At 37.5% G+C, this 27,062-nt stretch overlaps 2 protein-coding genes and 1 pseudogene across 7 annotated transcripts; 2 read left to right on the forward strand and 1 right to left on the reverse strand.

Annotated features, from left to right (window-relative positions):
* The first annotated feature begins 4,096 nt into the window (after positions 1 to 4,096).
* LOC111395551 (probable sodium/metabolite cotransporter BASS1, chloroplastic) lies at positions 4,097 to 12,387 on the forward strand. 2 transcript variants are annotated; one of them, XM_023021581.1, is made up of 8 exons: positions 4,097 to 4,716; positions 10,721 to 10,814; positions 10,908 to 10,941; positions 11,021 to 11,075; positions 11,337 to 11,420; positions 11,680 to 11,967; positions 12,061 to 12,215; positions 12,247 to 12,387. In XM_023021581.1, exons 1-7 carry the CDS (start codon positions 4,201 to 4,203, stop codon positions 12,199 to 12,201), a joined length of 1,212 nt encoding a protein of 403 aa, XP_022877349.1. In that variant the 5' UTR covers positions 4,097 to 4,200; the 3' UTR covers positions 12,202 to 12,215; positions 12,247 to 12,387. The 2 variants fall into 2 exon arrangements, with proteins under 2 accessions (XP_022877349.1, XP_022877348.1); XM_023021580.1 differs by having other exon boundaries at positions 12,061 to 12,387.
* Positions 12,388 to 13,898: 1,511 nt separating this feature from the next.
* On the reverse strand, positions 13,899 to 22,346 carry LOC111395553 (ribokinase-like). Of its 5 annotated transcripts, XR_002702811.1 has the most exons (7): positions 21,479 to 22,346; positions 19,483 to 19,668; positions 19,153 to 19,348; positions 18,943 to 19,080; positions 14,738 to 14,802; positions 14,458 to 14,660; positions 13,899 to 14,355 (listed from the first exon to the last, which is right to left on the reverse strand). XR_002702811.1 is itself a non-coding variant. In XM_023021582.1 (5 exons), the coding sequence occupies exons 1-4, from the start codon at positions 22,124 to 22,126 to the stop codon at positions 18,989 to 18,991; spliced, it is 1,122 nt and encodes a 373-aa protein (XP_022877350.1). In that variant the 5' UTR covers positions 22,127 to 22,346; the 3' UTR covers positions 13,899 to 14,232; positions 18,943 to 18,988. The 5 variants fall into 5 exon arrangements, 3 of the variants coding, with proteins under 3 accessions (XP_022877350.1, XP_022877351.1, XP_022877352.1); XR_002702810.1 differs by lacking the exon at positions 14,738 to 14,802; XM_023021582.1 differs by lacking the exons at positions 14,458 to 14,660; positions 14,738 to 14,802 and having other exon boundaries at positions 13,899 to 14,232.
* LOC111395554 lies at positions 14,809 to 16,908 on the forward strand (annotated as a pseudogene).
* Positions 22,347 to 27,062: the final 4,716 nt, after the last annotated feature.

Consider the following 27,062-nt stretch of genomic DNA (forward strand, 5'->3'; position numbering starts at 1 on the left):
AATAAGAAGGGCAACTTACAAAAATACCCTTAAAATTATAAGTGTTTTGAAAAATCATAGAAAAAGTTTTTTAGAAGTAAAAAATACTGTATGAAATTAAAAAGTGACATTGTGTCACTTTTATAACACAAACTTAAAAAAAGTGACAAATATCAAAATAAAACCATCCATTTGTGTAACACCATTAATCATGTTCTTAACATAATCAACATGTCCAGGACAATCTACATGAGCATAGTGTCACATATCACATCACATTTTTAAGAAGATAAGAAAGTGATAAATATTAAAAAAAAAAAGTAACAAAAACTTAAAAGGTGACAAACTCAAAATAGTGACAAAATTTAAAAAAAATGTTTTTTTGAAGTATAAAATACTTTGTAAATTTAAAAAAGTGACATAAACTAAAAAAAAAAGTGACAAAATTCAAAAAAAATGACACAAACTCAAAAAAAGTGACAAATACCAAAATAGCATCATCCATTTTGTTCGACTGACATTTCATATAATTTTCCACCGTTCATAATCTCACATTACAACATTTTCACTAAAAAGTGACAAAAAAAAAAAAGAAAAATGACAAAATTTTTTAAAAAGTAGCGAATTCAAATAAAGAGAAATATTAAAAACTAGTTATACATATTAAAAAAAGTGACAAACACTCAAAAAGTGATGAAATAAAAAAAAAAAAAAAAAAGATAGTGACACAAATCAAAAAATGCGACAAATCATAACTCACGATTTATAATGAAGCTTATAAAAATACCCTTAAAATGAGATGTTGTTTGAAAAATCATATGAAAATTTTTTAAGTAAAAAATACAGTGTATATTAAAAAGTAACACAATGTCACTTTTTAATTAAAAAAAAAGTGACAAAATGTCACTTTTAAAAGTTAGGTATCGCTTTTTAATTAAAAAATAACATATAGTATCACTTTTATTAAAAAATGATGCTTGTCACTAACAAAGTGATAGAAATTAAAAAAGGTGACTTAAAAGAGTAATAAATACTAAAAATAAGTGACCAAAATCCAAAAAAGTGACAGAAATTTTAATAAAATGACAATTTTAAAAAAAAAATGACAAGCACATTAACAAATTTAAAAAAAGTAACACACACTCAAAAAGTAACAATTCAAAAAAAGTGACAAACTAAAAGAAAGTGACACACTTCTGTAAAAATTACCCTCACAACTTTACTCTCCAACTCCACCTAAAACAAAAACAACTGAGGTCGATTTAGAGACTAATATATAAGAATGATAAAGAAAATCTTTTCAACTTCCAATTAATCAATTGACAATAAAGATTCAACAATACACAATATCAATTAAAAGAACTCTTCAATCATATAAGATAACCACCAAATCTAATGCAAATAATACATTGATTTCGATACAGGGATAGATGAATTGAAACTTCTTATAGAATAACCATAGACAACAGTTAAAAGAAAGAGTCCAACAACAAATTAATTCAAAATCTTTGTTTTGGTTCACATCACTGCATCTATGTAATCTTCTTTATGAAATTCCAGATTTACACGTACGAAAGGCAAAATTTAAAAGTAGTAATGAATTTTTCTTCTTCCCTTTTCCACTCATAGCAACACGAATCAAACCAACTGAGCCCTCAGAACCAATACTCAAGTTTGCAAAACTACCTGAAGAATAGAGTAGTGTCTCCGTCATGTTTGGCTACAAGAATACCGTTACAATTTAGAGATAAATCCATTGACCTTTGCATCACTAGAATATTGAATTAGCATAGAGTGGACGAAAGATTTTAGGGACTTCAAATGAGAATCCTGAGGCATTAAAATCACTACAGTGTACTGCTCTTTGCAAGGAAAAGGTAAAATCTTTTGCAGTGCCAACTGAGCTACTACTGGTGACAAAGAATTTCTTACTTTGGAACGACCCTCGTCTACAACCTGCAAGTTAGTTCTAACCAAAATAATGTTTGCCAATTGGAAAGGAAGCTTTTCAACACCTACTATTGGAACACGTGAATACGTCACATAGGAAACAGGGACTTTTGCTTACTAAAGCAGACCACAATCAGAATGCTAATGACTTAGAAATGCCTCAACGAAGCAAATGGAGATAAGCAAGCATAGAAGCATAATTTCAACTACATTTATTTATATGAATGAAAGTTGTGCAAAATCACCCAAAATATAGAAAAGTATCCTAATATTTTAGTAGTTGCTATTTACTTCTATTGCTTAATATGATGCATCACAAGTCATGGTAGCGAAGATTAGTAATGAATCATATGTCGACAATCATTGGCAGAGCAACTCATATTAGTGTTTCTTGATGGAGCAACCGATATGAAGGCAAGCTAAGGCACTCTGTGCTTCCACGTTTAAAGAACTTAGTTATCATCATATGTAATAAAGGAAAAATCAGAAATTAACAAAATCAAGAGAAGGAAACAATGCATAATTGATCCTCAATCATTGGGTGAATTTCAAAGAAGAATGAACCATATTACAATTCATCAAGCCCATTTTAAAAATCGATGCATTCAATAAAAAGCAATACCCAAAATCATGAAATAAATCGCAATGAACATAGCAAAAGCAATAAAATTTCACGAGGAAGATACTCACATACCTAGAAATTAGCAAAATGAAAGGAGAAATGGAAGTTACATACCCTGAATACTAGTGAGGCATTCAGGGAGACGGAATGGCAACGGGAGAGCACGAGAGCGAATCGTTCCGTTACCCAAAAAATCCAAATTCCCCTCCCTCAACAGCTTGCATTCTATCTACCCCTTTGATAACAAACATTGCAACTAAATCGGCTACAAATTTCAAAACAAAGCAGCACAAACTGACCTAAAATCAAGAAAAACGACAAATACAATTTAGATAGAAATAGAGAGAAGAAGAATGCATTGGGGAAGCAAAACAGAGATATGGTGGTGGGAGTTTTGGTCGGTTTAGCGTACCATTTACGGTGAAAACGATTTTATTTAGTTTTAAGGGTAGTTTTCTAATTTGTCATATTTGGAGGGTAGTGGGCCTAATTTCCTCTAATAAGAATCGCTTGGTTCGGCCAAGTTGGGTGGGGTCCGATTCGGATATGGAGTTTTATCCGGCCCTAACTTTATTGTAGCTTGAGATGTTGCGGATCTTCTTTGGAAATGTGAACACTGTGTTTGATTGTCGATAACTAAATGCAATAAGGTTTTGGGCTAAGTTCTCGACGACAAAAACCCTTGTGTTCAGTTCTCCTCTTCTTTGTTCAATTAAAATTGGCTAATCTATCAAAGAAAGTTCAATACCAAATATCTCACGAATCTACGCTAAGAAGCCATTCTTCAGCTTGCTTGTTTTGAAAGCTTTCTTCTAAGCTTTTAACTAGTTTGATAACGTCTACACTGCAGTTTAAATTTTTAACTAAAATGGTATGATAATGGGGTGAAGTCGAGGCTATCGGAGATTTCTTGGGGTAGGATTGGGGGAATTCGCGGTTTTTTTTTTTTTAAAAAAATAATAATAAAACTAAGAGAGTTTTTTAAATAAAATAAAAATTAAGTGGGTTTCTTAAATAAAATCTAAAAATAGGGAAAAGATTTGAAGTTGGACCATAATTTTTTTTTTTTTTTTTTTTGAATTTTGCTAGTTATACAATCCCCGATTGACAATCTCCATACACGAGCCCACAATTTTTTTATTCATCGTGGCTCCACTTCCATGTGTGAGACTGTCAAGCATGACCGTTTTATCTTGCTGTCTAGATGCTATTTGTACAGTTATCTTCACACATTCCCGTTTGGCCTCCATTAAATTTCATTACATTACATTTCATTTTTCTCTCTTATTTTCAATCACATAATTTTTCATAAAAAGTAATATTATACGTAAATCGAATACTTTTCATTTTTTTTAACCATTCATTTTTCGAAAAAATACTATTCCACTAATTTTCATTTCTAAAAAATGGAGGTCAAAGTGGAGCATTGTTTGTAAGACACTGAAGTGACATGCACGACAAGTAGCTTTATTATGCACGTGTTAGGTAGGCTGCGGACAAACGGAAAATACTAATACAATAAAAAAAGAAAAAGGACGGATCACTGTCAAGGGTGCCTGCATCTGGTTGCGCATTTGTTTTCGGTTTTTGAATAAGCTTGGCGGCATTAGTCCGTAGAAGTAGTTGTGATTCTGCACAAGAGAAGAAAAATGCAGTGTTTTTCATTACAATCAACCGCTAATGGAGTTAAATACTGCCATTACTATACAAGAAATACTCATTTTTATCTACCAAATAGTTACTCCTATAAACCATCCATCCCAATAATACCCTTCGCAATTCCTACATTAGAATTAAAAAATCTGGTAGTCAAATCTCGTTTCAACAAACCCATTTCGGTGATTTCACGAAAGAACGATCATATTTGTGGGTCGAGGTTGTACCCAGTTCTTTGTGGCAATTCGTCGAACGCTGAGACTGCAAAGAAGAGCTCGATTGAAGCAGTTGGCGAGGCTATATCTACTGCTTTTCCTTTGTGGGTAGCTCTGGGTTGCTTGTTGGGATTGGTGAAGCCTAGCTCATTCAATTGGGTCAAGCCTCAATGGACTGTCATGGGTATCACTCTCACTATGCTTGGTATGGGGATGACACTTACCTTCGATGATCTTCGCAGCGCGATGGCTATGCCTAAGGAGTTATTCTCCGGCTTCATGCTGCAGTATTCTGTGATCTCCTCTTTCCTTTTTGATCATCTACTTCATTCTTGATTGTGTAGATGCTTAGTTTCGGTTGTTATATTATAAATCCCTAATAAATTCCTGTCGTGATCGTTTGAACATTCTTTGTTGTTTAGTTTGTTAATGTGAGAAGAAGAGAAGCTGGAGAATCTGAGGAAGGGGGCTGGTTCTGCTGGGCGCCCACGCGCCATGTTTCTGCCCGGGGGGCGCCCAGTTTCTGCCGGGGCCCGAGTGTTGTTTCCAGACAGGAACATGGTGTGGCGCCTAGGCGCCTCGATACATGTATTTATACCCGGTTTTTTGCCTCTTTCATTACACAAGACCTAGGCTCGGTTTTAAGAGAGAAAAAGAGAGAAAACTTAGAGAGAATTTTACAAGCTTGAAGGTTGTTCATTTTGGGTATAAATTCAAAGTTACTTTCTTTCTTGGGGATTAACTTGAGGCTTGTTCAAGTAATCCAAAAATACATTGATCTTCATATATTCCATTGAAATCATTTCTTCCTCATTTTCTTGTTCTTGAAGTGGTTTGGATTTTTTCACATTGTCAATTTTGTTTGATCTTTGGGCTATCTTTGGGAGGTGTTTTCCCAACAATTTGTTATCAGAGCTACATCCTAAATCAAGGTGATTAAACTTCGATTTTGTGGTGAGTTGCTTGAACTTTGTTGTGCACAAGGTGTTTGTGAAAATTCCCAAGTGAACTTTGGTGATTTATTTTCGGTAAACAAGTGGATAAATCATGTCTACTAGAGGAATGGTGAAGATTGGGAAGTATGAGATAGAGAAATTCAATGGGAAGAATGATTTTTCATATTGGAGAATGCAAATGAAAAATTTGTTGATTTCTCAAAAGTTGCACAAGGCATTGGTGGGAAAGGAGAAGAAGCACGTTGATATGTCGGGCGAGGATTGGGAAGAGCTAGATCTTGAGGCACGAGCGTCTATCATTCTTTACTTTGAAAGAGATGTTGCTTTCTTGGTTGATAGTGAGGTAACGGCAGCGGAAGTGTGGACAAAGTTGGAGGCGAACTTCATGACGAAGACTCTAACAAATCGGATCTATTTGAAGTCCAAATTGTATACTTGCAAATTGGATGAAGGTACACCAATCCGGGAGTACATCAACAAGTTTGATAGGATCATATCGGACTTGAAGGACATTGATGTGGATGTAGATGATGAGGATCAAGCACTACTACTACTTCTTTCATTGCCCAAGTTTTGATGCTTGTGGGTGATAAACTTGTGATGGAGGACACTAGAACGTCACTTCTAGCGGATGATCTTCGAAAGATTGCAACTAGTGGCATGTCTACCATTGGTAACAAGGAGCAAGCTCAAGGATTGTTTGTAAGGGGTAGAAGCAATGTGCGACCAAATGGCAAGGGAGAAAAATCTAGATCGAGTCCTAGACCTCTTGCGGAAAGGTCTTGTTTCAAATGTGGCGAGCTTGGGCATTTCAAGGCGAATTGTCCAAACAAAAAGGGTTGGAAGAAGAACAATAAGAACAACAACAGTGGGAAGGTGCAAGTCAAGCAAGAGGTAAACTATGCCTCGGAAGGAGGGGAAAGCGATGAGTGCTACACCATCTCTTGTGATGAAGAGACCTCCGGTAAGTGGATTCTTGACTTTGGATGCTCTTACCATATGTGTCCAAATAGGAAGTGGTTTACTACCTATAAAAGCACTGATGGTAGAACCGTGTTGATGGGTAATAACCATTCATGTAAAACGGTGGGGCTTGGTTCAATTAGAATCAAGATGTATGATGGAGTAGTTAGAACATTGATGGATGTTAGACATGTTCCTGATTTGCGAAAGAACCTCATCTCTGTTGGTGCCTTAGACTTCGGTGGTTGCAAGATTGTAACATGCAATGGAGTAAAGAAGGTTGTTCGTGGTTCTTTGATTGTGATGAAGGGTATTCGTGAAGGCAATCTCTATGCTCTTCAGGGTACTACAGTTACTGAAGATGTAGCAGTTGGAACAAGTGGAAGTGGTGGAGACCCATGTGAGTGCACTCGGGTATGGCATAGGAGGCTTGGGCATATGTTTGAAAAGGGACTAGATTTGCTAGTCAAGAAAGGCTTGCTAAAGAACTTGAAGAAGCCTTGCATGGATTTTTGCGAGCATTGCGTGTACGGTAAAGCACACCGAGTTCAGTTCCAGCCAAGCAAACATAGAAGCAGAGGCATTCTTGACTATGTGCACACGGATGTATGGGGTCCGGCTTCTGTCACTTCCAAAGGCGGTTCCAGGTATTTTGTTACATTTGTTGATGATTATTCTAGATATGCTTGAATTTATTTTTTGAAGCATAAGAATGAGGTATTCGACACCTTCAAGAAGTGGAAAGCAATGGTTGAAAACAGAACAGGAAAGAAATTGAAGACACTGAGATCTGATAACGGCACTGAGTATACAGATGGTGCTTTCAAGGAGTTCTGTGGTAAGGAAGGCATTGTGAGACACTGAACAGTAAGAAATACATCGCAACAGAATGGGGTTGCGAAAAGACTGAATCGCACATTTCGAGAGAAATCGATGTGTATGCGATCTTATGCTGGTTTGGGCAGAGAATGGTGGGCAGAGTCGGTTGCAAATGCTTGCTATATTGTGAACCGGTCTCCACATTCAAGGTTAGATGGAGATGTACCTTATAGAGTATTGACAGGAGAACATGCAGATTATGAGAAACTTAGAACATTCGGATGCACAGCCTACTATCATGTCAACGAGGGAAAGCTTGATGCGAGGGCCAAGAAGGCTATATTCTTGGGGTATGCGGCAGGTGTTAAAGGCTATCGCCTTTGGTGTGTAGAGGATTCTAAGTTCATAATCAGCAGAGATGTTACTTTTGATGAGAACTCCATGATAGCTTAGTTGAAAGCTACAGTGCCCGGTGGTGATGATGTTGAGACTACAATGTCTCAAGTTGTTGACATAGAACCTAGAGACCAACCTGATTCTAGGCATGTTCAAGAGGAGCATCATACAGACACTCAAGATGAGAGTGATGATGCACTTGAACAAGAAGTGGTTCAGGAAGAGAATGTACAGGCACAGCAACAACAGCAGCTATCAGATAACTTGGCTTCCTCTAGGCCACGCCGTACTTACAAGCAAGTTCTAAAGTTGGGGTCAGACGAGCCTTTGATGCACTATGGGCAGACAAATTTGGTTGAGTATGCACTCTCGGTGGAGAATAATGAGCCTACCACTTTCAAGGAAGCTATTTTAAACAACAATAGCGAGAGTTGGTTGGCGGCAATGGAAGAAGAGATAGAATCACTTCACAAGAACCAAACATGGGAGGTTGTCCCATTGCCCATATGTAAGAAAGCTATTGGTTGCAAGTGGTTGTATAAAAAGAAGGAGGATCCTACCAAGCTCGGTGGTACAAGATTCAAAGCGAGGTTAGTGGCTAAGGGGTTTGCACAAAGAGAGGGAGTTGACTAAAATGAGATCTTTTCTCCTGTGGTCAAGCACACTTCCATTCGGGTGCTATTGAGTATTGTTGCTGATCATGATCTTGAGCTGGAACAACTCGATGTCAAAATCGCCTTCTTGCACGGGGACTTAGATGAGGAGATCTATATGCATCAACCTGATGGCTACAATGTTGAGGATAAGGAACGTCAGGTATGTCGCTTGAGAAAATCACTATATGGATTGAAGCAATCTCCTCGGCAGTGGTACCAGCGATTTTACTCCTTCATGCTAAAGCATGGCTTCTCCAGAAGTGAGTATGACTGTTGTGTTTATATTCGAAAACTTCGGGGAGGTAATTATATCTATCTTCTATTGTATGTGGATGACAAGCTTATCGCTTCGAAAAGTAAGGTGGAGATAGATAAGTTGAAATCTCAACTTGGTAAAGAGTTTGAAATGAAGGATATGGGGGCTGCTAGGAAAATACTGGGTATGGAGATTAGATGAGAGAGGACGAACCGACGAATGTTCTTGAGTCAGAAAGGCTATATTGAGCGGGTTATTGCTAGGTTCGGGTTACAAGGTGCAAAGTCAGTGGTAACTCCATTGGCTCCATATTTCAGGCTCTCTGGTAAACAGTCTCCTACTACAGCGGAAGAAAAGGTACGCATGGATCGTGTGCCTTATGTTAGTGCAGTTGGCAGTTTGATGTATGCCATGGTGTGTACATGCCCAGATATTTCACAGGCGGTGAGTGTGGTCAGTAGATTCATAGCGAATCCGGGGAAAGCACACTGGGAAGCTGTGAAGTGGATCCTGAGATATTTAAAAGGTACCGCGGATACGGGTCTATGTTTTGGTGGAGATGCATGTCATATAAATGGGTTTGTAGATTCGGATTATGCAGGTGATCTAGATAGACGACGATCTACTACTGGATATGTGTTTTGCATACATGGTGCCCCAGTTAGTTGGCGATCGATGTTACAGGCTACAATTGCTCTTTCTACTACAGAGGCCGAGTATGGCCATGGCAGAGGGAGTGAAGGAAGCATTGTGGTTGTGGGGTCTTCTAGATGATTTGGGGATTGAGCAGGATTGTGTGGACTTGTGGTGTGATAGCCAGAGTGCGATTCACTTAGCTAAGAATTAGGTTCATCATGCTCGAACCAAGCATATCGACGTCAAGTATCATTTTGTGCGTGATGTTATAGATGAAGGTGATATTTCACTCTCGAAGGTACACACAAATGAGAACCCAGCAGACATGTTAACCAAAGTGGTAACGGGTAGCAAGTTTCAACATTGCTTGGACTTGCTTCACATTAGTCCGTGTTGATATGCCAGAGAGGGCATGGCCCTTCGGGGCAAGGTTGAAATGAGGTGGAGAGTATATGAAGGTGGAGGTGAACTACGGAGGTTTGATCCTGAGTTTTGGGAACGTAGGCAATCATGGTTTGAATGATGCAGCCGAGTTGGTACTTGCTACTTCTTCTTGTGTTCGTCCAAAATTTGAGGTCTATCAAATGATGTACGAGGTGGAGAATTGTGAGAAGAAGAGAAGCTGGAGAAGCTGAGGAAGAGAGGAAGGGGGCTGGTTCTGCTGGGCGCCTAGGCGCCCTGAGTGTTGTTTCCAGACAGGAACATGGTGTGGCGCCTAGGCGCCTCGATAGATGTATTTATACCCGGTTTTTTGCCTCTTTCATTACACAAGACCTAGGCTCGGTTTTAAGAGAGAAAAAGAGAGAAAACTTAGAGAGAATTTTACAAGCTTGAAGGTTGTTCATTTTGGGTATAAATTCAAGTTACTTTCTTTCTTGGGGATTAACTTGAGGCTTGTTCAAGTAATCCAAAAATACATTGATCTTTATATATTCCATTGAAATCATTTCTTCCTCATTTTCTTGTTCTTGAAGTGGTTTGGATTTTTTCACATTGTCAACTTTGTTTGATCTTTGGGCTATCTTTGGGAGGTGTTTTCCCAACAGTTAACATTACTCATCAAGCTTTTGACTTCATTAATTTTCTGAAATTTTTGGCATTTTTTCTATGTTTTGAGAAAATTTTCAAAGGGATGGAGTGGCTAACTCCGGAACGAATGAAGTAAAACTTGAACTAAGTCCACTTTTGGTTTTGGGATGGGATTGAAGTGAGTCATAGAGAAGCGAGGACGAGGATTTTGGAGATGAAGGTCATACCTTATCATTTGAACTGAATGACTTGTACTATTGTTTGACTTGGGGCGTCATTAAGAGAGGCTATAGGAATAACTAATAAGCTTCTTACTTCGCTTCATTTGTATGCTTTTGTAACATCTATGGCTCTCAGACTTGGGTTTCTATATCGTGTGAAATAAAAGGATATAAATCTGAAGAGCATAATTTTAGCAATTTGAAGCCTGAGTTATCTTAAACTGCTTTTTGATAGAACAAGAAAGTTTGAAATTTCTCAAGTTACTATTTACCAGTCTTTTGTTGTTTTATATGTTGAGAGTAGTTAAGAGGTGGGGCAAATGGAGATGATATTCAACATGCTATAATGTCGATTTGTGGTGACAGGTTATGCCATTATCTGGATTTTTCGTGAGCAAGCTTTTGAATTTGCCATCATATTATGCAGCTGGCTTAATATTGGTTGGTTGCTGTCCAGGAGGTGTATATGGATTTTTTTTAGGCACATAGCTTTTTTTTGTTGCTTTCTTGTCTATGACTATGTTTACTCACTTTCACTTGTATTCCTTCACAGGGACTGCAAGTAATATTGTTACGTATATTGCACGGTATGGCACTTCTAGAGAAACTACTTTTAATCTGTTGAATATCTTGATGTTAAATCCTGATTACTTCATTTTACTGCAGAGGAAATGTGGCTCTTTCTGTGTTGATGACTGCTGCAAGCACCCTCTCTGCAGTGGTTTGTAATTCAAATTGGTGTCTTAGTTCCTAGTCATTCTTGTGTGAATTTTTAAGAGCCTTTTGACTCGTCCCTTCCTTTTTCACTGCTGTCTTCTTGTGTTCTGACTCTCCATTTTGTATGATAAGATCAAAGAATGAGGATAATTAAAGGGACTATATTGCTTCGTCTAAAATTGAGCATCTGACTATCTGAAATGTCACATTGGGAGTTTCTATTGTCCGAAAGCTTATCGTTATCTATTGTCATTTGCTCTTACAGGTGATGACCCCTTTTCTCACAGCAAAACTTGCAGGACAATATGTGGCAGTGGATGCAGCCGGACTATTCATGTCAACTTTGCAGGTGACCTTTCTTATGCTTACAGCTTCTCTCCTGATTACGAGTTTCCACATAATTTACTGGGTTATGTCACTTTGACAAAAAGTGGTTGACAGATGGAGTGATATAATCTTAGTTGGCAAGATATAATTGGATGAAAATGTTAATTGTGTTTAAAATGGTCCAATGATAAAGTGCCATGTGACATTATGTCAACCATTATATCAATGTATCATAATTCTAACTTCTCGAAGTCGTAAACTGCACCTTACATATCACTCAGGTTGTGCTTCTTCCTGTTTTGGCCGGAGCATTTCTGAATCAATATTTCCAAAGCTTCGTTAAAATTGTTTCTCCCTTGATGCCACCTATTGCTGTGTCAACTGTCGCTGTTCTTTGTGGAAATGCAATTGCTCAGAGTTCTTCAGCAATCCTCATGTCTGGTCGACAAGTAGTTCTAGCTGTTGCTCTTCTTCACGCATCTGGGTTTTTCTTCGGTTATGTACTTTCAAGGATGCTTAGGATTGACGTGTCCTCATCAAGAACAATTTCTATTGAGGTTGGCATGCAGGTATTCCTCTTTATCTTGTAAATATTGATAGATTTTCAGTTTCCCTCTTTTATCGTTTACTGTCATCGATATCTTTCCATTTCTGGGTTTCAGAATTCGGTGCTTGGGGTCGTCCTTGCCACTCAACACTTCGGGAATCCACTTACTGCAGTGCCGTGTGCAGTTTCTAGTGTGTGTCATTCGATCTTTGGTAGTGCTTTGGCCGGAATATGGAGACGCAGCATTCCCAACTAAAATGATCTTGCTACTGATTCACAGCTAATAATTAGGAATTTGGATGGGGAAGGAAAAAGATGAGCTAGTAATGTTCTTGATGTAATTTGAATATGTATTTATTTTATTTGCATACAATTCATGAATCTTTTAGGATATGATTAAGGATTTTATCAAGAAGTCAATTTTTTTAAGCACTAATAAGTACACCGATGGACTGAAAATTACATCCACTCTAGATCTTTCAAGTTCTTAACAAAACCTAGCTTCTTATAATAAATTTCTGAAAGGATTTTTCTACTGTGACAGGGCTGGGGACAGGCTCCTATGAGGGGGCCACCCTAGCCCTTGATCTGAATCTGTCACAATAGCAGAGCTCTTTCTTGAAGGATTGGAGAAAAAAAGCAGTTAAAAATTGATAAAATTCATTTAGGGTGTGTCTCATTGACATGGAAAATATTTTCAAGAAAAGAAAACGTTTTCCTGGTTTTGAAGAAAATAAAAATTTAAAATCTATCTCCCTGAAGAAATGTTTTCCTCGTTAGAAGGAAAACTAGGCATATTTTTAAATGTTGGAAAATATTTTTCATAAAAAAATGGCAATCAATCCCTCAAAAAGTTAAAATTCGGGTGAAAAAAGATCATTTTCATGGAAAAATTTTCAATCAAACACACCCTTTGTGTTTCAAATCATTTTATTGTTGATGCAGAAAGAAAAAATGAGTTGTTTGCGCACATCTCGATACGACAATATTTATGAATTGCTATGGCAGAGCTCAAAACAAGATATGATGGTTTGCATAAGTTGCTATTTTTGAGCTCTAAATTGAGGAGTTCAATTCATATTTTGTTAATGAATTTGCTACAGCATGGAATGAATAAGTTGCAGCTATTGGTGTCTTTAGAGAAGCTATTGAGGCTTTGAATCTGTATAATGAAGTTCATAAATACTAATGAGAACATCAATTGACGAAATCGTTGAAAATTGGAACTGTATTTCACATACATCAAGAAATTTATTCTTTCTGTTCAACCAAGAAAGTGACATGAAGTTGTCAAGGAAAAAGAAAGTGACAAGTGATCATCAAGAGACATGTAAGCAGGTTGTCACATATAGTACCACATGAACATGTCTTCTAGGTAAATCGTGATGAATGTCATGCACACATTTCACAACTTGTGGTCTATTTGAACTCGAGATAGACCTTCCGAGTCCCATTGAACTTTGGATTTTGTGATATGATTTATCTGTTCCAACATAATCTACCTTGTTTTATACATCTAAATTCACCTTAAGAATATATATTTTTTTCTCTTGGGAAAAAAAAGACCGCGACGGAGTCGTTAGAGGTATAATAGTAGGTAAGGTCAGATATACCTTCCTCTAAGCAAATCGTGATGGACATCATTCTCCAATCCACAAAAGATGACCTACTTGAACTTGACAGAATTACATAAACCTTATCAAATCACACCAAGTCTTGTATTTTGTTATACGCTTATTCTGCTTTATATCTTTAAATTCACCTTATGCAAGATTTCTCTTTTTTGTTTTGGGAAAACGAGTTCTAGATCCCTTTTTATTGCATCAAGACGCAATATGCTTGCCATTTAAGGTGGTAGAAAATCAAAGGAAGTTGCTACAAATTTCTTACCAATCACTTCTTGTCAAAGTTGGCAATACTTCTGGAATGTACAGATTATTAGGAATACTTGTGGACAAAATGTTAACCCTAAATTATAAATAGTGTCTCTACATAACTGTTACATACATATTTATATACACACTTCGTATATACTCTTAATTGATATTGAATATAGTGGAATCGAATTATAATTAAGAATACTTGTGGACAAAATATTAACCCTCAAGTATGACAATGTCTACAAGAGAGAGAGAGAGAGAGAGAGAGAGAGAGAGAGAGAGAGAGAGAGAGAGAGAGAGAGAGAATCTCTTATATAAATGAAGTCACAACGGTGCTGCTGCAGAAACTTCCAATATTTGGATTGCATGCATGTTGTGTTTCTGCACAACATTTGCACTAGGTGATCCTGCGATGAGAAGAGATGGTCTTAGAGTGGCTACTGAGGCATGAAATCAATGCAGTGAGGTTGGTGAAGAAGCTCCAACTATGGGAAGTCCAAGATAATCAGACTGTTTTGACCTCTACAATTCTACACCACATGGATTATTATTATTATTATGTTCTGCATATAATCAATGATTGAATTCACAACAGAGAGAGATGCAAAAGAATATTGTAGTTATGAGTTTACCACACCAAGAGGAAGCTCCCCTAGTTCTTGCCTGAATTTACTTTTATCTCGTGTGTGGTGCACTTGACAGTGAACAACTTTTGTTGGGTAACATTGTTTCAATGGCTTTTTATAATCCCGTATCAAAAGAGGATTTATTGTATTGTCCCACGTCGAATTGTTATTACATGGCCTTCCAGCCATCCCAAACGTGCCAGCCATTTCTGTACTTGAGAGTACTCGAAATTGTGAGATATATGGTCTTGGAATATCTTGTGTGACTTGAAAATATTTTACTCACCTAGTATACATATAGCAGAAATTGAACTTATCTCCATCAATGGACACAGGTCAAGTTCTGAACACCTTAATTCCACAATAAAGTTAGTTGTAAGAACATGGTTGACAACCATGTGCTGTCAAAATCTGAGCCTTTAATGTATAAATTGTTCATTATCTCTTTTATACTTTGTTTAAAACCTATTACTGTGACTTCTGCACATCATGCCTCTCTTACTTAACCTCGTTCTTCAATTTCCCATACCAAACACGCATTAATGCACATCAACCCACAATATTTGATCCTATAAAATTGCTTTGTTTTCGAATAAATTAAGTTCTATTAACCTTCTTAGTTTCTTCTTATTCATATCTTCTTTGAATAAAAGCCGGGCTAGTTCAAAGGGTGAATGAGAGAGACAAGAAGCTTGGCATAACGAATGCAACATCCAGAGGAAGAAGAGGATCTCTTGATGTCAATCAATACACGGCATGGAAGCAGATATTTGAGCACAAAGTGTCAAGTTCAAGACAAGCCAAAGCCATGGCAGTTTTGGATGATAATGCTCAAGAGCGGAAACATGGATACGTTAGCTACTATTTGCCCTAACAATTGAAGAAAAGCCTATCTCTTCACATCTGAATCTGAATTCCCGTGCTTCGGAAAAGGGTGAATGAATGTGCCATTGATCTACCACAACTATACAATCTTGCAAGAAGATCATTTGACAAACAAACTGATGAGGAGCTTCCATGCAACATAGGATCTGGATATTTCTGCTGCTAGTGTTACAAAAGCACTCATCACACAGAATGATTCTTCATATTATGAAGTGATTTGGGAGAAAGAAGTTAGAAAATTTCATCATATTCTCAAGACATCTTCAAAGTACCCATGGCTGATGCTTTACCTGAGGACAGGTGCCACAACAGGGTTCTCTACTGGATATCACTCTCACACTAGGGGAATGGTGAAAACAGTTAGTGTTTAATCACCCATAGAAACGCTTAACCTGTTTTGAGCGCGCTCTCATGTGCAGATTACGTTCATTTTTATCGAAGGTTGACAAGTTCGCAATTTTCAAAAAAAGTTGACAATAACAATACTTGATCATGAATTTTACTTGATTAGGTGGTTCATCAATACGAACATGAGATTATAGATGGGGCTTATTTAAAATTTGCTAGTGAATCAGCCAATTGCACTAACTTTTCTCCCTCCAACATAATATTCTCGTCCATTGTATCGTTGTTTTCTACATTACTGATCATTTTTCTCAATAACTTTTTTCACAGTGATATAAAGCATGGAGGGGGTCCGGGAACCTAGTTCTACCTAACGGACATAGCAGCTGCTGGAAGAATAACGGGCAGCCATGCACATTGATGTAACAACAGACGTTACATGATACAGTGAGATGATTTTTAATCCTAGCATAGACTCGTGGTGTAACCCGACTTTTCTACAATCTTGTCCTCTGTACCACACCCTTCTCAGAGAAACTCATATTCATTGCCCTGACAAGGAAAATTGTCCTTACGAGGCTTACCGTGTACATTGTACTCCTGGTAATGCTCAACACCCTGAGCCTTACAACTTTTGTGATCCCTGGAGTAATCCTCAACCTCAAGAGATACTGTAAATTTTACCTCATCCAGTTTGGGGAGAGTATGGCTATCCTAAAAACTAAACTTGCACAAAATTGGTACTTGGCAAGGATCTTAGATTAATCAATGGCTAACAATGGTGGCAGCAACATAAAGCATCCAAATTTGGTAATAAAATCTGGTGATTCAAGATAAGGTAATATTGCAGAATGTCAAGCGCATTTAATTTGGCCTACAAGAGTGAAAGTTAATTTAACCGGCCACTCAAAATAATTTTAGAAGTCTGAATATTGTCCATTCCCATTCCAACAACGACCTAAAGTGGGCAACGGCACTAGAAATAGTAAGAACGACTCATAAGTAACCCAACATTTATCTAATATTTGTTTGGTAGGGATCTAAGTCAAAGTCAATAATTAATTTAACCACATATTTCATGGAGCCAAAACTTTTTAACCACACATTCATCAATTTTTATTAAAATCTATTAAAACCTGATTTTAATCCCCACTAAACAGGAGCCTATTATGTTATGGATTCAATAATTTTGTTAGAAGCAATATCCGCAAAGCTTAAAACATCCCATTCTAATCCCAAAAAGTAAGAACCACATGATTTTATGTTAACAAAGCACATTATAGATATCTAAAACCTTGTAATCCACTTCATTTTCATGTTATGATTAACGAAGGTCGAAGGATACTTTATGAAACTCTATATTTGAATAATACTAGCTTCAACAAAAATTAATATAAAATGAAAGGTATAATTCAACTTGCTGTAAGAAACTCCAAATCAAAAAACTAGCTGAAGTACCCTGAATCACTCAACCTACAAAATCCAAGTCCGGGTCCTGAATTAAGAGCAGCTTTAGTGATGGCCTACAAAAATTTTCCTCGATCATACAGCACAAGTAGCTATAATTACCCAACCTTTGAATATATATATATATATATATATATAATCCACGATTGCAAAATTCTGAAGTACTGTAAATTTCAATTTAGCATCCGTTTGGGAAGGATTTATAAATGGGAAACAAGTGATAGATAAGAGGGCAGTAATTGTAAGTCTATTGAAATGTGTCGTTAAAAATGAAATTTGACCGTTTATAAACGGTTTATAAATTTTGCCAAAAGGATGCTTAATAATTTCAATTTAGCATTATGTTGATCAACATTCTCATAATGTCAAAATTGTCCATTACCTGGCTTTGGGAACATCTATGTTATCAATTTTATTTTATTTTTGTTTGTTTGTTTCTATTACTGTTAGCTGCTCACTTTCTGTTGGTTCAATATAAAACTTATTCCTCTATTTTCTCTACATCGTTAAATTTTCTATTTCATACCAAACAAAAAATTGATGTCTATTCTCATTTTTCAAAAAGTAGCATAGGCCTCCCAACATATATTTTGAGCATTTAGGCCCCCAACTATATCCTCTTGTCATTTAGGCTCCCAGCCATAGGACTAGATCCCCACTATCGAATTCCATTCATTTTAGTTTTGAAAATGTCACGTACAATGCACGTAGAAAGAGATTTTGGTTAAAAGGATCATTATACTCTCATTTTTTAGTTAAAGAAGAAATGATCTTCTCCCCCTCCCACCTATCACCTCTCTCCCACCCTATGACCAAAATTTCATCCCAAATGGACAGCAAAAGGGTGGGGATGGGGAATTAGGGCTGGACAAAACTCCCCAACCGAATCGAGCAATTCTTTTTAAGTTAAATATATAAACATGTATCTGAATCGAGAACCGACATGTTTGGTTTGGTCCTCGATTCTAGATTAAGAATCGAATCTCCCTAATTTTCTAATTAATTTATTTTAAATAAGTCAAATTATTTTATTTTTTCTAAATAAACTTGTTAACTAGTTAATTTAGCTCAAATCCAAAAATATGATTTTCCTATTTCTAATTTTCAGTTCAAAGCCAACTTAATTAAATTTATCTAATTTTATCCAAATCTGTTACTCTACCATAGTGCCGTTTTTACCATTCTCGAGAAACAAAATTAAAGCTCGACAACGCCTCTCTTAATTATTGTGAGCTCGCTATCTTCCTCTTCCTGTGATTTAAACAATCAAATCTATGAAGGACTCAGCAAATAGAGACGCAACAAAGACACTTAAGATTGGATTACGTTATTTTGTAAGAGCTAGATTGAACATATCATTAGTTGAATTAACATAGCTTTGTAAATATTAAAAAATTTAATTATAATATGGAACCTGGAAACCAAACCAAATTGAACCTAATGGAACCGAATCCGAACGGTTCCATAATTAAATTTGAACCCAATGGTTCCATTTACTAAATACCCACGGGACCATATCCAGCCCTACTGACAATGGTGAGAATAGCATAGAAGCAAATGACCAGGAGTACAGATTTTCCTTTTCCTTTCCCATTTTGCTCTTCTTCTTCTTTTATTTATTTATTTATTTATTGAAAGTGATTTCATCACAAATTCTGGATTAGTTTCAACAAGGAAACAGAACACTAATGGATGAGCTTTAATCCAATTTTTCAAACAGTTGAGGTTAAGGAAGAACTACTTTTAGACACTAAAAAGGGAAAAAATGATCATGCAGCAGTCTCAGAAGAATACCTCTTATTTATATGCGAGATGAACTACACTACAAATGCGAACATCCTCAAAGAGACTGAAGAAGATCCAAAACAGATTTTCGGTCAGGCATGCTTGGAATGGCTCCCTTTACTTGAACACAAAGTGAAGCAGCTGCAGCTGAAAATCATGAGTAGCTTTGTGAGACAGCGGAAATAATTGTAAAATGGGAGGGAAAAATACTATGCATACCAGCAAATCTCAAGCATTCCTGCTTGGATTTTCCCTCCACATGAGCCACAGCAAAAGAAGCAGTGAAAGTGTCACCAGCTCCAGTGGTATCAATTACTTTTGGAGCCGATATGACAGGTTGTATAATTGGTTCCTCTTCTTCGGTGAAAAAAATAGCCCCCTTAGCTCCGAGTTTTACAAGCACTTGCTTAACACCCTGAAAGAAAAAGGAATACCCACGAATATGAAAAAAAAAAAAATAAATAAATAATAAAAGAGAAGGATACTCCAACTGATATCACCATACCATAAATACCTGTCTTTGATACCTTGAGTACAACTGTTACTCACCATTTTATGGCATTTTCCCACAGCTTGGATTATCTGTGCAAAAGTTTCTGTTGGCATGTTTGTCAGACGAGCAAGCTCACTCTCATTTGGGCTGAAAATATCGACAAAACTAAATAGCTCTATAGGGATTGGTGCATCAACTCCGCCAGCATCCAAGATGACTGGGACAAGTGCACTCCCAGCAACCTATAGAGAGAAAGATGGTTACAGAATCATACCGCCGAAGGATATATTATATATAACTGATGAAGAAGTTTCTCTGGATCGTAATAACTCCAGTGTATAAGATATAACGGCAAAAACAAAAGAACCCCAAAGAAGGCAAGGTCATTGCAATTTGAAAACAAAAGCAATCATGAGTTTGGAATTTCCCGATGCTACTACTTCTTAAGAGACTCATTCAAAAACATGTCTAAAGCAGATAAAGAGAATTATGCAGCTGAAAAAACAATGGTACACATGTTGCAAAAGGAATTGAATATTGAAGTATTTTTAGTTCCTTTGTTTTTTTTTATTAATTTTATGCAAAACCTAAACTAGAGACATAATGGGGGTGATTTGATAATTCTAAAGCCTGCCTTTGATAAATGTGTGAGAAGCACAAGGACTTGAGCCAAAGAATTGCACCAAACCATAAATATTAACCAAAAATAGAGCAGTGCTACTCAGAATTGCCTTTCTAAAAAGAATGAATTCATCTCATTATTTTAAGAAGCCAACCAATTATAATTCAGCACAATAATCCACTTTATGGCTTTCTGGTTGAAACCCAGCCTGAAACTCATTGGCCTTTCTTTATTGCAGAGTTTTAGTAACCTGACAATGCTCAGATGACAAAACCCATCTTATTTTCTTTTTGTACGAGAGAATCTCTATTATCTAGAGAAGAACCTTTTATCCCTTTTCGGAAAAAATATCTCTGTACTCTACAATGTATGAGCGTGAGGGGAAAACAAATATTTGCCATCATCAATATGTTTAGCAGTTACCACCATCCACGAAGGGCTTCCAATGGATAAAATCAATGAGATAATACGTCGAAATGGCATTGGTCTTCCTTGATATTTCATCTAGCAAAATGTTCAAACTCCATTCTCTAGGGTATTCTTCTTCAACGTAGTTGCTGCTCTGCCTTATAACAGTTTTACTGGGTGCTAAAAGGTTGTTCATCTATGAATGAAAACCCCTTCTAATGGATTCATCTTGGTCTATACCACAAATGCCAAATTCACAGTCCTTCCATCCGCACAGTATAATTTCTGTCTGCTTGAAAAGACATCTAAATTTGGGCAAAAATGTTACTTGCCCAGATATTTCGAGCCTGACATTTCAATCTTTTAAGTTAACACAATTACTCAGGAACACACACCAATGACGTTGCTCTCAAAAAGGTAAAACTAGAGCATAAAGCTATGAACTTTAAACATTTTGAATTCATTTCCCTTGCAACTAATCATATATCCATCCCTAAAATGAAAAACACCATACAAAAATTGGTATATAGGGAGGTTTGTAATAATTACATAAGAGAAATGTCGTCAATCCATATAAAGTGTTAAGGGAATATAATCCCACATCGGTAAAATACCGAAATAATGACCAATATATAAAGAATTGGGACACTCCTCTTAACAAGGTTAACCTTATTAAGATGGACCCCAAATCTTAACATGGTATCAGAGCCCAGTAAGCTCCAACGAGCGATTCGATCCGATTAAGTCTCTAAAAATGAGCACACGGATTTCAAGATTGGTCTGCTCAAACGAGCCACCGTCTTGCGGGGCATGTTAAGGGAATATAATCCCACATCGGTAAAATACCGAAATAATGACCAATATATAAAGAATTGGGACACTCCTCTTAACAAGGTTGACCTTATTAAGATGGACCCCAAGTCTTAACATAAAGATCCCTCTTTTATATCTCATTCACCAATTCAAACTTCAAGCATTCTAATAGAACACTTAAATTAAGAACCAAATGACATGCGCCTCACCTTTGCAACCTGGATGTTAACAGAATCAGGAATCTCCCTCTGAAGCAAAACAATCCCAGCATTCTTAATAACCTCCAGATCCTCCTCGGGCAGAGTCTGGGGCCAACAAGCCATATTAGCACCCCCAACAATAATAATAGAATTCTGCCCCCCAGCCTGCAGCATGACCACAGCATGCCCAGTAGGAACATCATCCAATCTACTCAAACGATCCAAACACACTCCACCACCCTCTAGTGCGTCAGTGATTAACTTTCCATTTGCATCATCCCCCACTTGCCCCAAAAAGTATGTGGGATATGCCAGTTTTGCCCCACAAACTGCCTGATTGGCTCCTTTACCACCTGCCAAGATTTGCCCAGTTTTAGCAGATATGGTCTCACCCTCCTTAGGCAACCTGTCAATCTCCACATATAAATCAGCATTGGCCGATCCCACCACCACCAGTGGCGGGATAGACTCCCTCGAAGCATCCAAAGCAAAACAAGAAAATGGATTCTCTTTTCCTGATGATTTGAAAGTGTGATTGAACTGAATTGAAGTAATTTTGTCAATAAATTGGTTTAAGATTCTTGAATTATTTGGGAATGCTGACGTTGGAATATTGTGCCAGTGTTTTGAGGCTGAAAGAGTTGAAATTCCTCCCATGTCTTTTCTTGTAACAGTACAATTCTTCTTCGCCTTTTCAACCTCTTATTCTTCTTTAATGGGTTTTTCTTGATGAGATTGAGATTAGGCATGAGCATGACGACGGCTTTTGAGGTTTTTGTTTGATAGTGATGGAAGCTTGGAAAATTAATTAATTTTTAATGTTTGTTACCTTATCTGGAGTTCTTTACGCGATTCTGGTGCTTATACTTTTTATCCATTTTTAATTAATAGTTAACTTTAACTTAGTATGATAAATGTAATATAATATGATTTCAATACCGTAATTCTACTTGTTTCGCTCGAATAGTTGCTAACAATTAAAAAGAAATCAGACAATTGTATAAAGAACGGATCTCTTGAGATAAAGTCCCAAAAATGGGTGTTTTATTGACGATGATTTACAATTGGAAATAAATAGAATGCCTCCAAGGGGCGCAAGCACACGAGTACTAAAAGAAGTATTTAAGTTTAAACTAAAAAATCGAAACTATATATTCTCTATTTGAGAGTATTTGATTCATCCCTTTTTCTCTATGTCTTCTCTTCCTTTTATATTCCCTTGATGATTTTTTCGTGACAAATCGCTTGGAAACTGTTTGATTGTTGTATAACTACTCACTTTCTTTATGGTGGCTAATTTGTCGTGGAACTGCCGTCTCTAATTGTTATCATTACTCTTTATCGTTCAACCGTCTTCAACTGGGTTTCTTGAATCGTGGAATGTGATAAGATCACTCAATAACTGCTATTCTGGATAACCATAATGTTTTATAATTGCTAAAATCCTGGGCGATTCGAAGGTTTGGGCGAGGACGGGGTCATCGCTCTAGGCAACCGTAAGGTACTCCATTCGCTCAGATTCTGGGCGACTTTCAAGCTTAGACGATGATGATACTGTGTTCGTGGCCTTCCATTGCATTCATCAATAATCTTGTTTGGAACTTTATCCTGGATTCCCCAATTGGACTTCACTCTTTGAGCTATTTGATTTGGGCTGCACTTTTAGTGTGTCAACAATTACCCCCCAATATGGCAGAATTAATACCAATTATTAATCTTTATCATATTCACTTTGTATTTTTCAGTAATATTTGAAATTCCCAAGAATTTCAATCATTATTTCCTTCTACAGCCTGAAAAGGTGCAACGTTACAAACCCTTATAAATCCAAAAGACACGCCATTTCATCGCATCACTAAACCACGTCTCTATATTTCACGCTTCCTCCTCGCTATTTTACTGTTCATCTTCTTACTTCTCTGCTACGTTTCTCAGGTAAACCTTAACGAAACTGTACTTTGTTCCCAATGGCGACTTCATAAACTCAATCTGATGATTCTTTTAGTTTCGAAGATTTCCAGAAAATCCTTACTAGGTCGTATGTAAATCCAAACTTCTTTGCACAAGCTAATGCTGACCTCAATGAATTCTATTTGGGTCCATCGTTCAATAATGCCGAAGTCGTTGGACAAGTGGTGGTGGGCCAGCTGTTCCCTTACATTCAAGGTCATCCGTTCCTGAACTCTCTGCTATTGAGGCTGATTCGCGAAAAAGGTATTCACACTTGACCCAAAGTTGATGTTATTTTTCGTAGATGGCATGCACGTCTTGTGAATCATGGCCCTACCAAGGCGATTTTTGATCGTGCTAGGATTTCAGACTTATTAGAAATCACTCTTCAACCCCCAATTTTCGACCCAGTGCTTTTTCCTATTATTTTGAGTTTTTGGTCTTCTGAATATAACACCTTCGTTTTCCCTCTTGGTCCCATGTTTATTACTTTAAGGGACGTTGGAGACCTAGTAAATCTTCCGCCTTTGGACGATACCATCTTTCCTGGTATCTTGATTTCTAGTGTTGCCCCGAAATTTGACAAGAAACTTACTGAGTCCTATTCAAGCCTTCAAGGCTTTTATAATCACTCAAGCACTGAACCTTCCCATGCTGAGCATGTGGCCTTTCTTCAGATTTGACTTTGTAAATGTATTCTCTGCGTGCCAAGTATGAAACCTTCTATGATTTACTTACCTATAGCGCATGAATTGGTGCGTGGTAGGCCGTTGAACTTATGTTCCTTCTTTTTAGCTGCCCTTTATAGAGATATGGCTTCCCTTCAATTTCAACTGAACAATGGTGCATCTCCCACTGGCAATGGGCCCCTTTGGTTCACTCAACTGTGGTTGAAAGCATACTTTCCACCACTTGGTGCTCCATCCATTTCCCTTCGTTCTGCTAGCTACAATGGGCTAGTCATTCATCCACCGAACCCTGTAAATATGTCCAGTAGGGACATTTTTTCATTCTTTTATACCTTAAATTCGATTCCTTCCTTCTTTCCTTTTCCTGCTCACTTGATTCCAGATTATGTATAACTTCTATCCACTCTAGACAGTGCGAGTTTAGGTTCAGTTTTTGATTGGGAGGGATTGTTCCACGATATCTTAACTGGAACCAATGCCAAAGCTGGGGTTGAAATATATGCTCCCCAATTTTTTGCTCGCCAACTTGGTTTTGGCCAAACTTGGCCTGTTCCTCCTTGCTACTCCAAAAATTTGACAGAACGCTTTCACACTATTAATAAGGTAGAGGCACAAGCTATAGATGCTCGCAACATTCTTTTGACGAGCAAATTTTCCTTAGCCCCTTTCAATTCTAGCTGTGCCGTCCATCCTCTTTTTGAACAGCTTTGACCATCAGTAAAACGCCGATTGTTTGCAACTGATGTTAATCGTGTCTTCCATTTACTGGACCAGCCAAGCACTCCCTCTACTTCTCCTATTTTGGTCACCCCTGTGTCAATTAGGAATCCTTCCTCCCCTGCTCGCGCTAAACATTCTATCCATCCATTTGCTTCTCTACCTGCCAAGGCTACTGCAGCTAAAGGTGCTTTAAGCCACAAACGGCCAGTTTCAGCATCTCCCATTTTGCAGGATGATAATGATGATGATGATGATGCTCCTCTCATCCTTAGGAGGAAGGTAATTGAATTTGTTTATTCACAAACATACTTTTCTATGTACTAATGGTTTACCTGAATTTCTCAGAAAAGTTCAGCCTCTCCTTCGAAGGCTTTGGTTTTGGCAGTTCTTGCTCCGTTATCTTCTCCTGAAGCTGCTTCGTCCAAATCAGCTGATAAAGGGATTATGCTTAAAGAGAAACCCTTAGTCCCGGAACTTTCATCACAACCAGTAGAAGGGCCACCTTCTTCCCAAGGCGCCGACCCCCCAAACGTCGAACCAAAAGGTAATACATATTTTGATGTTTTACCTTTGCTTGTGCTACTAGTTTCTGATTCGTTGCTTCTTGAATTATCCCATGGGCTTGCCCGTTGTGGCAGAGTCTTCTCACCTAGATAAGGGGAAGTCCCCACAGGTGGTGGAGCCAACTGGTGATATGCCTGAACTTTCCAAGATTGCTGATGAGGTAACCTTTTGCTTCACTTTCATTTTCGCTTCGTTTATTGTAGTGAAAGTCCTCAATGTTGGCATTTTTCTTTGCAGGGTGCTGATGATATTGTGCGTTCCCTCCAGGACTTGTTTACTTCCTAGGGGTAAGTCAAGACGTCTCGCCCTACTTCAAGCAGTCATCCTTCTGCTTCTTCAGAGGAAAATATGAGGTTTCTCAAGCAGTCGGTATTTGAGTATGTGTCTTTTATGGACATGGATATCGGCCAGGCTAGTGCTACTAAATATAAGGGTAAGCTTGAGCTATTGAGTGCGAAATTGGCGCAAGCACTTACACTTCCGTCGCTCAATGTTTCTGCTGACTTTAAAGCGACGTTGAAGGTTGTTCACTCTGACGTCCTTTCCTTGCTAGTCACAAATGTTGAACTGAAGGCCAGGAGTACTCAATATCTTTGTGTTGCATCTGAAAGAGAGTCTTTGCTTCTATAGATTAACAAAGCCAAGGACGAATTAAAAGAAATCTCTTCCGACGTTATGATCGAAGACTCTTTGATGACAAGTTTGGCTGCAGAGATGAAGGAGCTTCAAGCAAAGATGGACGATTGTAGGGCGAGAATGGCTGCTAAAAAGCGTAATGCTTCCCAAGGAATTGAACGAACCAAGTCTTTGGTTGAGCAGTATAAAAAGCTGGAGGTTGATGACCATTTTGTAGCTGAATTAAATGTCGCTTCTTTTCAACAGAGTGAAGATTGGGGAAGACTTAGGGAAAGAATTCGTTCGACCTGGGGTGAATTGTAATTAAGACATCCAATGCCTTAACTTTCCTTTTGTAACTTCGTACTAACTTTCCTTTTGTAACTTCGCACTAATTGCCATTGCTAATTTTAAATGTAACAGCAGTTATCGTCATTAATGAACGACTAATTTGTCTACTTGCGTATTAATTGACGTTGTCTTTAATCGTCAACCTCCCAAGTATTTAATTGCTTTATGCTAAAATTCATGTACATTCTTTCTTGGTATTTCCGTCTCTTTTCCCAAGACTTTGGGCCATTTGATTTCAGTCATTAGGCACGAATGTGGCCATTCATATTCTGTCCTTTCACCTTCATGCCTCTATAAATGCGTGTGTATTTCGCACTCATCATTTTCATTTCCATTTTTTTCTTCAAAAACTAATTTTCTGTCATCGTTTGGCATCTCAACAATTAATCCAAAATTTTCGTCTTCCATAGAAATGGATCATTTGATCCGCCCATTTTACTATCTGTTTTGATGTCACCTTTGGTATGGGAGATATATGAAATATTCTTTGGCCAGCGAAGTTCTTCCCATCGTCTCCACGTTCTTTATAAGAAGTTCAATGATGGAAGACAATTTTTGAGCATGCTTTTCAAGCCACTTTGCTTGCTGAGAGTGATTCTCAGTCTCCTTGCCCGTTATTGCAGTAATGCGATTAGGCAGGCGATTTGAGGGTACTTTTCTTCCTTTTTGCTCGTTGAGAGTGCTTCTCGGCCTCTCTGTCTGCC

The sequence above is a fragment of the Olea europaea genome, chromosome 6 (genome assembly GCF_002742605.1).
Source record: "Olea europaea var. sylvestris chromosome 6, O_europaea_v1, whole genome shotgun sequence".
Classification (NCBI taxonomy): domain Eukaryota; kingdom Viridiplantae; phylum Streptophyta; class Magnoliopsida; order Lamiales; family Oleaceae; genus Olea; species Olea europaea.